This window comes from Thunnus maccoyii, chromosome 6, assembly GCF_910596095.1.
Source record: "Thunnus maccoyii chromosome 6, fThuMac1.1, whole genome shotgun sequence".
Lineage (NCBI taxonomy): Eukaryota > Metazoa > Chordata > Actinopteri > Scombriformes > Scombridae > Thunnus > Thunnus maccoyii.
The window spans coordinates 14,345,342-14,359,328 of NC_056538.1; the positions used below are offsets into that span (position 1 = coordinate 14,345,342).

Genomic DNA, 13,987 nt, shown 5'->3' on the forward strand with positions numbered 1-13,987 from the left:
CTATGCTAACAAATCAGTGTTTAACTTTGGAAAAGGTTTCAGCAAGTTCTGTAGTGCTTCTGTTCTCCAGAAAGACTGTAAGAAATCTGCGATGAAAGATTGCATTGAGTCACTGGAGCTGAGAATAAGAAGTCAAAGATAGTTACTGTGCTTTTGTTGTATTAATTTTGCTACTGTGCATCTCAAGCAAACTTCACAACCAGACAAATTCACATCTGCTCATGTCCTGGATGCAGAGGGGATTCCAGTGCCACATCTGGGGCTCTGCTGTTGTGGGCTTGGCTCTGCTCTGCTTGCAAGGTTATGATGAATTGGAGAAGCCAGTCCGCCTGTGCTGTTAATGAGGACAACTCAGACCCAGCCTCCTTCAGTCTGTGTTCTAGCTCTTGCTTCTTTTGACTCCATTTCTTGAATACACACACATACAGCATGTCAGCACTTGAAATGGTCGCATTTGTCATTTTTATACAAATATGTATTTTGTAAGATAATATAGTCATGGACTTTCTTACCTGTCTGGACCACTCAAGGATTACAGAGTTAGACAGGGGCCCCTCAGTGTTCCCATCCCGCCGTATGAACACATCCCCGTGCTCAGTCTGATAGAGGATTGGCTCACTGAAGGCTGAAGGTGCTCTGAAAGTGAGGCACAGCACCTTGAGGCGAGATGCCTCCACCCCAGACTTTACCACAGGTAGGAAATGCAGGCTGTAGTTTCGGGGAAGGACAGGAGGCTGGAGACGCTTTAGAATCACGTCCACCTGTAGGCGAGTCTCGTGCTCCTCTTCATGGCTGAAGGACAGGCCATAAACCACTCCGTCCTCATTCACCCCGACAACCAGACGGCCTCCCCCGCTGTTCAGGAAGGCACTTCCATACATAGCAACATGTCGGAAGAAACCATTCTGCATGTAATTTCCTGAAAGAAGACAAAACAATTTTTAACAGGATATAACTTAGCTGTAAATTCCCTTGTAACCTTACCTCTGCCGGCCATGAACTCAATGTTGCAGCTGTCATTAATAATGTGAGCCCCGTGGTAGAGCCACTGGCAGCAGGTGATGTCCTGTTCATTGGTAGACTGGGTGTCAGAGAGAGAAGGGACAAAGCAGAATGGGACAGTGAAGTATCATATTATTACAAAAAAATCATACACTGTATTCATCTCTGTATTATCAAGGTCATTGGTAGAGGCCGACCAATACTGGGTTTTGGAGGCCAGTAACAATATTAATACATGAGAATAATAAACATGAAATAAATGTAAATGAACTGATATTCATATGCACAACACATAACATAAAAAACATTTTGTGATAAATATGTCTGACTAAATATATCTTACAGATGAACAAAACACTTTATGACAGTAATTTAAATTTTGAGCACTGAAATTATTTAAATTATTAATAAAAGCAGAAAATTCTATAAAAGATCAATTGAGAAGTCAAATATTCATATAACTGCTGCCACTAAGATATTTCTTGCTGTTTACAACTTTCTTTTTTTTTTTGCATATTTCTTTTTGCCAACACACACACTATATGTGGCCTAATATCAGCTGATGTTATTATCCTGCCAATGTTCCCTGCAGCTCTCTGATTCTGTCCTCATCTCACCTGTACTGGTGTTCCCTGTTGACCAGTCTGGTTCTGGGCTGCACTGTTGCTTTTTTGCCTTTGGGTGCTCTGTGGATGAGGGCTTGAACAGCCAGAGCATCTCTTCTTTTGAACCCATTTGAAGCGCCCCCATCTCCAACCAAGAAGTCTCCATCCCCGGGAACGACCGGCTCGCTTCCTTTTCTTTTTCTTAGCTCCACTGGAAACTGTCCTAACATGAGCTGATGTGGACGGAGTCAGGGAGGCAGAGGTCCCTACATCGCTCAACGTATCTGGGTTGCTCATCTTTCCGTTAACAAGAATCTGTTAGATAATGTGCACAGTGCAAAAAATGGGGAAAAAATGTGGGTCTTCTCGTTTTTAGGAGAGTAGACTATTTAAAACCTTTTGTATTTCAGTTGCTACAGTGTTTAAATGATGCATATTCCAAAGTAAATTTGAAAAAAACAAAAACAATTTGTGTTTAGATTCGTGTGATCAAAGATAGAGGTTGGTTTCCAGGGCTCAAGATTGATTTAGATGTGTATTCTACTGTGTGCACAGTGCTTGATGGTCATTGTAAACACTAATTATATACACATATACACATGCGTTGAAGCAAAGGCGGTCAACAGGGGCCCTCAGCTCATTTTTGCCCCAGGGCCTCCTGGCAGGTTAATCCGGCCCTGGACCCTCAAAGTGTTATTTACAGAGAAATAGAATTTAGCCACGTTTCTTAAATGCCATTTACTAACTAAATAGTAGAATTTACACAAGCACATCTTCACTGAGTGAGTAAGTGAAGCAGAACACTGAGCACAAATAATGTCTGTTGTGCAGCTGTAACACTTTGCCTGCAGTGGTGCTCTTTCAACATTAAAAAACATCATAAGAGCAGTATAAGCACATTGTAAGTGCATGATAATTACTATAATCAGAGCATAATATCGTTAACACAATATGTAAGAGTGCTGGGGGTACAGTTTGATTTCAGTCAATGAGATGCTGTTAAACAGCCACTTGAGGTCAGTGTTATTCTAAATTAAGAGCCATGTTTTCCCCTGGTTGTGTTGATGTCCTGAATCTGAGGTCAACACATATGGGCTATGAGGTTCAGCCATATATTCCTCCACCACTGAGATGCTTTAAGTGCCAAAAGTATGGCCATGTAGCAGCAATCTGCAAAGGCAAGCAGAGATACATAGGTGTGCAGGTGAACATGAGTATGAGAAATGCAAAGAATGAGCTAAACTCAAGTGTTGTAACTGTGGAGGAGAACACAGCTCAGCCTATCGAGGGTGCAAAGTCAGCAAGAAAGCAGCAGAGAGTTAGTCTCCCAGGGGATTACATATGCAGAGGCAGTGACGAAAGTGTCCAGGCAGGCAGATGCCCCTAAATCAGTGGGAATAGAGAGCAACAACAGACCCTGTGAGGGATGTGACAAATTTGCTGTAAAGGAAGATCTGCTAATTGTGGGCAAGAGCGAGTTTGTGTTGTTTATGGTAGATGTGATAAATTGTTCAGCGCAGATGAGCAGGAAGATGAAAAAGATCAAGATCATATTGAAATCAGCTGAGAAATAGATCGGGATTAAAGGACTAAAATGGGAAGCAGTGGAAGAAATGTTAGATGGAGAAACTCCTAACACTCAGACATGAGCTGGTGGCTCTTCATGGTTTTAGTTATTCTACAGTGGAATACAAGAAGCCTTATTGCTGATGGACAAGAATTTGTTCCAAATTTATCAGACAAGCCTCATGTAATATGTATAAAAGAGACATGGTTGAAGTCACAATGGAATTTTGTTGTATATGATTAAACAGCAATTAGGAATGATAGGAAAACCAGGAAAGGTGGAGGGGTGGCAACATTTGTGAAGAATGGGATGAGTTATAATTTAATTAATATAGGAAAAGAACAAGACTCAATTATAATTTAAGTATTGAGAGGAAAGAGTAGCTTAGTGATAGTCAATTACTGTAACCCTTGTAATAGACTGAGCTCTGACATATTGAATGCTGCAAGTGGGCCGACACAAGGGGAAGTAGTATGGTTGGGGATTTTAATACGGATGCAAATGGGCCTGTAATAGAGGAGTACATAGATTATAAGGGTTTAGGAGCGACCTGCTCGAGGAGATAAGGTTTGCAAAATCAGTAACTTTTTAAAAATCACCTCTTAAAACCCATTTCTACAGACTTGCTTTTATGTAATGTTGTCTTTCGATCATCTTTCTATCATCTTTTAATCTTTTTATCATCTCTCTGTTGTATTTCATTGTCTTCTACTGTTGTCTTCTTATTGTTGGACTTGTTATTGCTTTCTGTGCCGTGTCTTTGCTTTTGTATTGTACTGCCTTTGCTTTGTCTGTCAAAGCACTTTGTAAACTCTGTTTTTAAAGATGCTATATAAATAAAGATATTATTATTATTATATAGTGTGTATTAATGATGGAAAAGGTACAAGACATAATAGTATACAGAATAGATCTGACACTCACATCCACTGTAATTGCAGGTATTAGTACTTGGGAAGTTTTAAACCTGTCAACAGTAGGCACTGATCACTATCCAATAGTAATCAAGATTAGAATAGAGATACATCAATATGGAAGTTGGATAAAGCTGACTGTGATGCATATAAAAGATGTGGAGGAAAGTCATAAAAAGTTGGTTACAGCCATTTATATATAATATAGTTGTTTGTTTTGAGTAGGCTATTGTAAACTGGAACCCGTTAAATATACCCCGGTATGGTAGGTGGCGGTATGCACATATAAGCTGGTGTTGCAATCCGCCAATAAACGCGAAGAAGAAGAGGAAGAAAGCCCGGCGCTGTTCCTGGTCGTTTAGTTCACTTCTGTTCTGCAGCGCTGCGTAGATTTAAACCGGGTTTTTTTTAATCAGCTAATCAGAAGAAACAGACATCAGTGATTTTTAAAACAAGTATATATACCTGCACAGAATGGCCACTGGTAAGTCTATATTTCCTGTATTTATGTGTCAGTTTTACTTGCTTTGTTTGTGAATGAGTAACGTAAAGTGGGTCGAATATGCTGGAGCCAAGTTAGCATTAGCTCCCAACCGCGAGGCCAGGGCTAGGGCTCCGTCTATTTCACGGATTTGACAACTAGCATCAGCAGAATAAAGTTAGCTTTATTTGGGGGGTGGTTTAGTCAGCTTACAGTGCGGAGTTTATTTCTTAATCACACTTCAGCTCTGTTTTTTTACCTCGCAGTTACTGCGTAGTTCATTAAAAGAGTTACAAGCGGCGCAGGGTCGGGCCTTGTCGGGCGTCTTTGTTTATACCGCTACCGCTATTGTTTCTCCCTCTGAACGGGGAACATGCCGGAGCAGATGTATCTTCAAGATAAATCGTCAATATTTGCATTTAGGCCGTTTTTCTCAAAGCGAACTGTGTGCGTTGATATGGCAGCATAAAAAAACGATGATATGGTTGTGTCGTTTCAAGATTTAGCCGAAGCCCAGACCAAATTGACCGCCATTTTCATCACATTGGCGTGGTGAGGGGCCTGCTAGCGTGTAGCTGTCCTACTTTCACCAGCCTTCAGACCAGTCGTACACCGTTAGCTGATTTAGTAACCATCTTCTCTAGCACGCAGGTTGAAGTTCTTTTGTTTAACCTTTTTTTTCAAACGTTAAATCATTGTTTTATCTCACTTTCAGATTCAGGCTACGGCCAGCATGGTGGCTCACAAAGGTAACGAGGATAACATTCAACGCATAACGTCAACTCTGATTAATATAACGTATTTTTTATATATATATGTAATGTATATCTGTATATATCAGCCAAAGGTTTGGAAACACTTTTTCATTCATGTGAATGCGAAGGTGTGTCTAAACTTTTGACTGGTACTGTGTATGTGTGTTTACCCATTTAAAGCTAAAAACATCACACTGTGTGGAGGTTCTGAATGAATTTAAAGTTAACTGCTTTTTATAATTGTAGCTATGGATCATATGCTGGTCAGCAGAGTGGACAGGTAAGACCCTTCCTAAATTGGTTAGTTAATTGTAAGTATTATATTTCCTGTTGTTGCCTCTCGAATACTGACTGTTTTTTCTGGTTCGCAGAGTTATGGACAAGGAAATGGCAGTGGCTCTTATGGGGGGCAGAGCTACGGTAATTATGGTCAGCCGGCTGTGACACAAGGTATAAATTGCAAACAATAAAGGCTAGATTAACTACTGCACTGATGCCTCCGTATTTATTAAAATTCCCACCCAAAACCTAACCTTCAGTAGACCAACTTTGTTGTTAGATTACCTCAAGGGGGTTCAGACATGTGTGTTAGATATATTCTTAGATATTTATGATTGAGGCATTAACAGATCACACCAGAATATGGGAGTTATTTAAACTTATTTTCTATATTTCCTTCACATATCATTGATATACCAGTTTAAGGACCTCTTGTGTCTACTGTCAAACTCTTGACTAAAATTAAGTAAACAGTAGATTGTTTTGTCTGTATAGTAAGGAATGGCATGTTTCTGAATTTTGTGAATCCTTCTGTCTTGACAGACGGCTACAACCAGTCTCAGGGAGGCTACGGTCAGCAACAGAGCTATGGAAGTTATGGACAGGAGTCATCTGGGTAAGACTACTGATATTACAACTTCACCCTTCTTGTGAGCATGATTTCTATTTACATTGTTTGCCTCTGAACATGAATAGTGACATGAGACACAAAATGTTTATTTTACCATTTGGGTCCTCTGTCGTGTTAACCGTAAATATCTTACTGAAACCACTTGAAGGTATGGTGACAAGTCATCGTCGTCGTCATCATCATCATCATCATATGGACAAGGATCAGGGTCCTATGGGCAGCAAGGGTCCTATGGTGGTAATCAGGGACAAGGATCCTATGGTGGTGGTGGTGGTGGTCAGGGCCAAGGAGGAGACAGCTATGGACAACAAGGATCTTACAGCGGCCAGGGAGGAGGAGGAGGTGGTGGTGGTGGCGGCAGCAGCTATGGAAGATGGAGTGAAGGTAGGAAGAACTGGGTCTTGAAAGAAAATCAACTATCTGCATTCTGTAAGATGAGATGTCCCAGTCCTCATGGGAAAAAAATTAAAAACATCTTTTTTTTGCACCAGGTGAAAGTGGTGGTCAGGGTGGGAGGTATGGACGTGACCAAGGAGACCGTTCAGAAGGAGGTGGCTACAGAGGCAGAGGCCGTGGTGGCTATGACCGTGGCGGTTATGACCGCAGTGGTGGATATGAGCGCAGTGGATATGACCGTGGCGGAAGAGGTGGACCTCCTGGTATGGGGTAAGTTGCACAGTGCCACTGCCCCCAAGGTACTTTTATTCACTGTAAAATATGAGACATGACTTGTTGTCACTCAACACATCATCACTCATCAACTATAAACCATCAACATAGATAATATTATCCACCCATCTGCTTTGTGCTCCAGATCACCTAACTCTGGTATATATTTTTCAAAACCTGATTCATGTAAAGTTGTCACATATCACATAGGTAATATTCACCACCTCTCTGCATTGTGCTCCAGATACCTGAACCTCAGCCTTTTTTTTTTTTTTTTTTTTTTTTTTTTTTTTTCCCCTCCAAAAATCTGATTCCTCTGAAGTTTAACAGATAAGAGACATGCTGGTGTTAATTCAACATCCATCTTAAAATGAAACTCACTTCACACTCCATAAGTGGTGAATAACAGTCAGAGATTAGCTTGTTTGACCACTGAGGATCTGCTCGTCATCATTGGGGTATTAAGTAAGAAATGGCGACACAACACGTCTGCTTAAAGCAGGAGTTTCATTGGCACTAAGTGACCCAGCCGAACAACATCATGCCAGACAAAGGGCTGGTTTTGTCCATTCTCCGACCAGTAAAGGCCAATTCATGCTTTTTGTGTCTGTGGACGACTGTGGTCTTGCGGACGCACACACAGTTCCATTGATACTTTTTTTCAGAGGTCCACGAACACAGACATGTTCCACATGTGCCCGCTTGTAAACAGGGTTGCAGTGTGATATTTTTCCAGAGTTGTGAAATCCAGTCTGTTAGTAATACAAACCGCCGTGCAGTGTTTTTCTAATCAGGCTTTAAACCGGACTTTGCTGGATTATATTTCGTTGTCTCACCAGCACTTTAAACAACACGCCCACACCAACACAGCCCCTTGTGGTGTTTTACATGGCGCTGTTTTCAGTCTGAATGCAGATGAGGAGTTCCTGTATGTTGCTGAACAACTAGAAAAGTGACAGCTTAATGAACAGAAACTCAGTACATACATACAGTAGACAAGACAATGATTTGTTTGCTTTTCTAGCATATGCACAGTTGACGCGCTTGCTATGCGTACACTCCACATGGTCACAAATTCAGGGCTACACGGACACGGGCAGATGGTAACATTTATGTCACTCAGACCCTTGCAGCCATGTGGGCGCCGAAAGTATGAATTGGCCTTAAGGGACATCTCTTGTGTCAGTTTCAGAGGCCGTTTACATCAGAAATGAAGTAGTTTTAAAAAATATATTGAACATTAGGAGCTCAACATAAACGGCTGCTTCTGTGAATAAGAACAGTGCTGTAGCTGATTAAAATGCATAAATGTGCTTTCTTTACACATGGAAAACTTGTTCACCACATTAAGATGCGTACTATGATAAACCACCTTTTGCACTGTTGTAAATTGGACTCTTTCCCTTTTTGTAAGGACTACAAAATTAGCTCTTGAACATTTTTGAGGTTAGTTATTGGATCAATTGACCATCAGTTTCTGAGGTGAGCCAAAAAGTGCGTTTGAAATTAGTTTCACTTTTTGGACTTTTGGCTTTTGCTACAATTTGAAAGCTCTACATTGTCTTGTCTCCTAGTTTACATTGTGAATTTTACATAACTGGAAACAGTTGTTTTGTCTTCTTTATTCATGTATCTTTAAGATCAGTGAAAGCCAAGTAATGCAGCTTTTCATCACATTTGGTAATTTGACCCTTGATCCAAACAGTCAGGATTTTTGTTGTACTGTTAACTTTTTAATCAAAATTAATCTCCAGCAGCCATACTTTGTCAATTACCAGAAGCTTATTTTTGGTCTGTCCTTGTGCTCCGAGGATCACACTATAGTTTTTGAACAATGGAAACTCCATCGAAATGCTGCCGTTACACCTGGAGCCACATCTGCAACTGCTTCACATTCAACAGGTTTCATTCAAGTGTTGTATATTTGACAATGGCGAACATGTGTGTTGTGTTAACATGGATCTACATTTTATACTACAGGTGTTCAGAGTGATTGAACTATAACATGGACCTCAGTTAAAAGATCTCATATACGCACTCAGTGGAAGATTGCTCATCAGTTGCTATACCCCTTCACACCAATTTGGCCCATCATGTTAAAAAAAACAAAACAAATTCAGCTGGTTTTCCAGCTCTTGGTATCCAATCTGGTCATGTTTTATTTAAAATTTAAAAAAAAATCAAATCAATTAAATTCGGTGAACTTCTAACTGGTGACCCAGTGACTTGTGATAACTGTTTACACTCGTCTGCCTGATTGTTCAGTCAGAGCTGCCTAGTTATCTGTCCACTGATCTCTAATGTCAAAGACTAACACATTCCTCGTGTGAGACATTTCCACCGTAGTCGCACACCCTGGCAGAAGTGCATACTGATGGGGATGTAGGGGAGCTTTGAGCTCTCAGTTGGGACAAAGGAAAAGCCATCATATCTCCAATTTTTCCTCTGCAGAGGTGGTGACCGTGGTGGCTTCAAAAATTACGGTGGTAAGTGACGAGCATCAGAACTGTGTCGGTGGGGGAGGAAAGAACTTGAGTTAGCAGAAAAGGAAAAAAGAGGGGGATTTAAAAAAAAAAAAAAAAAAAAAAAAAAAACTCAGTGAATGCCACCATTTTCATGTCCAGATCCCAAGGGACTCCACCTAGTGTTCTTAGCAGGATTTCTCATAAATGTCTTCAGATATGGTAAAGAAAGAAAAACATGGAGCCTGAGTTGTAAAATAATGGTATTGTTGCATGAAGGTGAGAGTTGATTGTAAATGACAGAGGTGTTCCCAGGACGAAGAAGGAAAACTTTCTAAAACTGGAGACATTTTGGTGGTGGTCAAAAAACAGAACAATTGTGTTCTTGTGCAAAGGTGTTGGTATGTGATGCAACGGTATGAAAACACCTGTCAGAGAGCGAGCTGTAAACATGGACTTTGTTTAATTTTCTTTATCATTATGCACTAGTAGGGATGAAGTTAATAATTTGTATGGAACAGTACAGATGATTAAAGATTTCTTGCTCAAGTGTTCTCTTCCATCCTCTCCTCTGTTTTACAGGCTCTCGAGACTACGGCTCAAGGGATGAACCAGGTAAAGAACGTCCCCAAGACACCCAGTTACAACCAGTTAATTAGGGTTGCACTGATTAGTCAGTCATAATTTAAAATCTGTCCATAGCTGCTGTAATCAGAGCAGGATGTGGTTATCCTTTTAATGGCCGGAGCAAGTCAACATGTTTTGTTTTTTTGGTATTGTCATAGTCTCTTTAAAGTGAAGTCTATGATGTTAAACTTAGTGTCTGAGTTGATTATGTATTTATTGAAGTCCCTCTGACAATATTTTGGCTGATGGGGGGTCAGGTTTATTTAGTAAATTCCACTGTTCTATCTCCTCAAGAATTATTATATAAAATGTGATCATTTCTGATGTCTTCTCTCCATTTTGGTCTCTTCCACAGCTGGGGAGCAGGACAACTCTGACAACAACACCATTTTTGTCCAGGGACTGGGAGAAGATGTCACAGTTCAGGAAGTCGGCGATTTCTTCAAGCAAATTGGAATCATCAAGGTATTAAATTAGTCTCTTTGCATGTTGTCACTAATTTCCTTTCCTAGATTGATTAGATTTCACCATAATGCATCCTAATGACTGTCGAGGCTTGATTCAACAGCAAAAGTGTGACCATCTCTTCTTTTTGTGAATGCATGAAATGAAGCATTTGTCAGCTATCACACTGGTGTTTTCATTCAAATCTTTTAAAGAAAATTCCTTTTTTGTTTTGTAACTCTTTTAAACTTTGAACCAGTTCTTTAGAGATTGATTGTGTTAACTGTTGAAATACCTGATATCTGGGTCTAAACTGGTGTAGAAATGATAAACGCAAGCACTGAGAATCAGACGTCTTCATTTTGTGCTTTCAGGTGAACAAGAAGACTGGCCAGCCAATGATCAACATCTACTCTGACAAAGTCACCGGTCGGCCGAAGGGAGAAGCTACAGTGTCATTTGATGACCCGCCGTCTGCCAAAGCTGCTATCGACTGGTTTGATGGTAATGGCATTGCTATCCTGAAGCTTTGAAATTCTCTAATTATACTGATTCAGCATCCCTAAAACTGATGCTCTCTTCTCATTTCAGGCAAGGAGTTCCAGGGCAAATCCATCAAAGTATCATTTGCCACCCGCAGAGCTGAGTTCACACAGAGAGGAGGAGGTGGAAGAGGCGGGAGAGGAGGTGGGTAGGAGGTGATGGAGCTGGCTCAGGGCTCAAATAACGAACCTTTTTCAATTGTCTAGCTTCTTAATTGAACTGCTTTTTGATCGTCTGTCAGGTTTCAGAGGTCGTGGTGGTGGAGGCCCTAACTTTGACATTAAGGGAGGAGACTGGCCGTGTCCCAACAGGTTTGTATGAGAAGGTTTCATGTAACTAAAGCTGTTTTTTCATATGAGTTACCTTTTCACACATGTACCACACAACAGGAGATTGACAGTGTCGAGACATATTCTCACCTACTGGAAATACACAGTTTGGTTTAGTCGAGGGATGAACAATTAATCGAATTTTTATTGAAATTGCAATATGGCCTACTGCAGGTTTCAAATTGCAGGAAACACAATATCTGTTACAGGTCAAATTCAACAGCCGCATGATGGAAACGTTATCAACGCGCCCACTCGCTCAATGTGAATTCACTGCTGTATTCACACATGGGTTCAATCGAACATTACACGGACTTTGTGTTAAGGAGCTGGTAGCGTAAAGTACATTTAATGTCCAGTTCAACTGATTTCAGACATTTGTGTTCTCACACACAGCTTCTCCGGATAACTTCAGGATTGCAGTGCATGTGTGAAAGGGGCTCCAGAAATATACATTTTATAGAAAGACAAAACATTTGTGAAGTTGAAAGGTGTGGATAAAAAGGTCATCTCATCTCTATTCTGTCCTCAGCTCTTGCGGCAACATGAACTTTGCACGGCGGCAGGAGTGTAACAAGTGCGGAGCCCCCAAACCAGGAGATGGAGGATACGGAGGTGGAGGTGAGTACTTTATACTTCGTTCAAATACTGAAGATAGTTGTGTTGCCAGAATCCCCCAGTGTGTCCTCCATAATCCTGTATGACTGACACCAGTGATGATTGTTTGCAGATCGTGGAGGCAGAGGTGGTTACGGAGGTGACAGAGGTGGCGGCTTCCGAGGTCGTGGAGGTTTCCGTGGTGGAGACCGTGGGGGCTACGGAGGTGGCGGCGGCGGCGGCGGTGGATTTGGAGGAGGCTACAAAATGGGAGGAAGGTGGGTTAAAAAACAAAGATTCTTTTGTCTTTTACATGCATACATTTACTACCTGAAGGCACACTCCTCGCACCTGCTCATTCAAGATTTATATATGATTAGAGCTGCAAGGAGTCATGTATCAATCGATTTGTCCATCAACAACTATTTTGATAATCAAATAATTGTCATTTTTCTAAGCAAGAATGCCAAACGTTTGCTGCTTCCAGCTTCTCCAGTGTGAAGATTTTTTTTATTTGTCACATATGAAAGTAAACTGAATATCTTCAAGCATCGGGCTTTAAGTTGTAATGGATTTTTTTTTTTTAACTGTTTTCTGACATTTTATAAACAAAATAATTAATGAAGAAAACCTGCAGATTAACTGGTAATTAAAATAATTGTCAATTGTTAGATATGATCAAATGTATGATCTGCAGTTTGCTGTGTGACCAGAAGAGGGCGGAAATGAGACTAAGTCTGAATTTGTAACTTGGTCCCAGATCTAAACTACATAATAATGCTGAGCAGGGTTTGTGTTTAGAGTTTTCATATTGTAAAGGTGACAAAATGATCTGCTGATCAGATTATTATTATTATTATTTATTTATTTATTTTTTTTTAAATCTGCTCTTACACGTATTATTCTTCCACAATGTAATACACAAAGGGTACAGAGGATTTACTCAAAACTACAGAATTGGCAGTGACATCCTGAAGTTTACAATGACAGATGTATGATTTCTTATTAGTGTAAAATAATTAGGTATGTTTTTGTTTTTGTTTTTTTTTTCTGGTATTGTAACTGCATAATCTGTAAATATTATATAGTAGTACTGAATACATTTGGTCAGTAATATGGAATTGGGACAAAGCTCTGGTTTAAAGTATACCCACAAATATTTTTATTTTTCCTCCCATGCTCTCTAAATTCCAGATTAGATATTTAGTTTGATTTTAGCTCCCAGGCTCTTTTTAAAAGGATAGTAGTTCTGGCCAAGGAGCCATTTTAGCCATTTTCCCTGCTTATAAAGAAGCCAACGTGTAAAATGTGTCTAGTGTCTGAATATGAATGCAACAACCTTCACTTAACATTTTTGTGCAACTTGAGGGTCTTGGATATTTGCACATTTTAATTTATTGCTACTTACTGAAGGTCAAGTGGGGCTTTAGTCAAGGAGGTTGTTAAAGGAAGGACGTTCTGCTTTCATTTACTGATTTTTCTAAAGCGGGATGGCGTGAGCGGAGGAGAAATGAACACCATATTTCACCCTCGTCTTTGTTCAGATGATGAGGCTTATTTTAATGACACAAGTGGGTGTTGATCTTTACGATTCATCTTCTTTTTTTTCTTTTTCCTCTTCAGAGGTGACCGCAGAGACGACAGACGAGAGCGACCATACTAATCGTCGAGACGGACACCGTTCCAGCCCTTGAGTTCGCCAGCGAGGGAGGGGCTCCGTCGGGGAAGGGGATATAGATCAGACATTCTGATTTTTGCGTACCTTTTCATAGCCCGTGCATCCCCAGCTATTACTCTTTCCATCTGCGAGTGAGGGGGAGGGATGTGTTGAGCTACTGTGAGAGGGGCTTTGGGGCTGATTGGCAGTGTTGGCATGTGGTCAGATGTAATTTTTTTTTTTTTTTTTTTTTTGGTTTTGTTTTGTTTTGTTTTCTTTGTTTTATTTCTTTGTACATCTTTTTAATTTTCTCTCAGATTCTAGGTGCAGATGTTTTGTGAGGTAGTACCATTGTTTTTGTATGAACGGAATAAAAATGTTGTACTTGGGCTCTTTTTTTTTTTTCTTTTTTTTTCTCCCCCCAA

The 13,987-nt window shown here is 40.4% G+C and overlaps 2 protein-coding genes across 2 annotated transcripts; one reads left to right on the top strand and one right to left on the bottom strand.

Annotated features, from left to right (window-relative positions):
- Positions 1 to 142: 142 nt before the first annotated feature.
- Positions 143 to 2,043, bottom strand: LOC121899143 (schlafen-like protein 1). Its single transcript, XM_042414774.1, has 4 exons — positions 1,620 to 2,043; positions 985 to 1,081; positions 513 to 919; positions 143 to 407 (listed from the first exon to the last, which is right to left on the bottom strand). Exons 1-4 carry the CDS (start codon positions 1,902 to 1,904, stop codon positions 210 to 212), a joined length of 987 nt encoding a protein of 328 aa, XP_042270708.1. The 5' UTR covers positions 1,905 to 2,043; the 3' UTR covers positions 143 to 209.
- A 2,370-nt stretch (positions 2,044 to 4,413) lies between these two features.
- On the top strand, positions 4,414 to 13,951 carry taf15 (TAF15 RNA polymerase II, TATA box binding protein (TBP)-associated factor). The gene is made up of 16 exons (XM_042413312.1): positions 4,414 to 4,572; positions 5,285 to 5,318; positions 5,571 to 5,604; positions 5,696 to 5,774; positions 6,147 to 6,219; positions 6,383 to 6,618; positions 6,726 to 6,900; positions 9,355 to 9,389; positions 9,948 to 9,980; positions 10,348 to 10,457; positions 10,811 to 10,940; positions 11,028 to 11,123; positions 11,221 to 11,290; positions 11,841 to 11,929; positions 12,039 to 12,183; positions 13,529 to 13,951. The coding sequence occupies exons 1-16, from the start codon at positions 4,563 to 4,565 to the stop codon at positions 13,566 to 13,568; spliced, it is 1,389 nt and encodes a 462-aa protein (XP_042269246.1). The 5' UTR covers positions 4,414 to 4,562; the 3' UTR covers positions 13,569 to 13,951.
- The last annotated feature ends 36 nt before the right edge of the window (positions 13,952 to 13,987 follow it).

Coding starts and splice junctions, on each gene's coding strand:
- LOC121899143 (XM_042414774.1), bottom strand. CDS start 1,904: ATGAGCAACCCAGATACGTTGAGCGATGTAGGGACCTCTGCCTCCCTG. Junction 1,082..1,619: donor AACAGGGAACACCAGTACAG/GTGAGATGAGGA, acceptor TCTGACACCCAG/TCTACCAATGAACAGGACAT. Junction 920..984: donor TGAGTTCATGGCCGGCAGAG/GTAAGGTTACAA, acceptor GTCTTCTTTCAG/GAAATTACATGCAGAATGGT.
- taf15 (XM_042413312.1), top strand. Junction 5,775..6,146: donor TCAGCCGGCTGTGACACAAG/GTATAAATTGCA, acceptor CTGTCTTGACAG/ACGGCTACAACCAGTCTCAG. Junction 12,184..13,528: donor GGCTACAAAATGGGAGGAAG/GTGGGTTAAAAA, acceptor TTTCCTCTTCAG/AGGTGACCGCAGAGACGACA.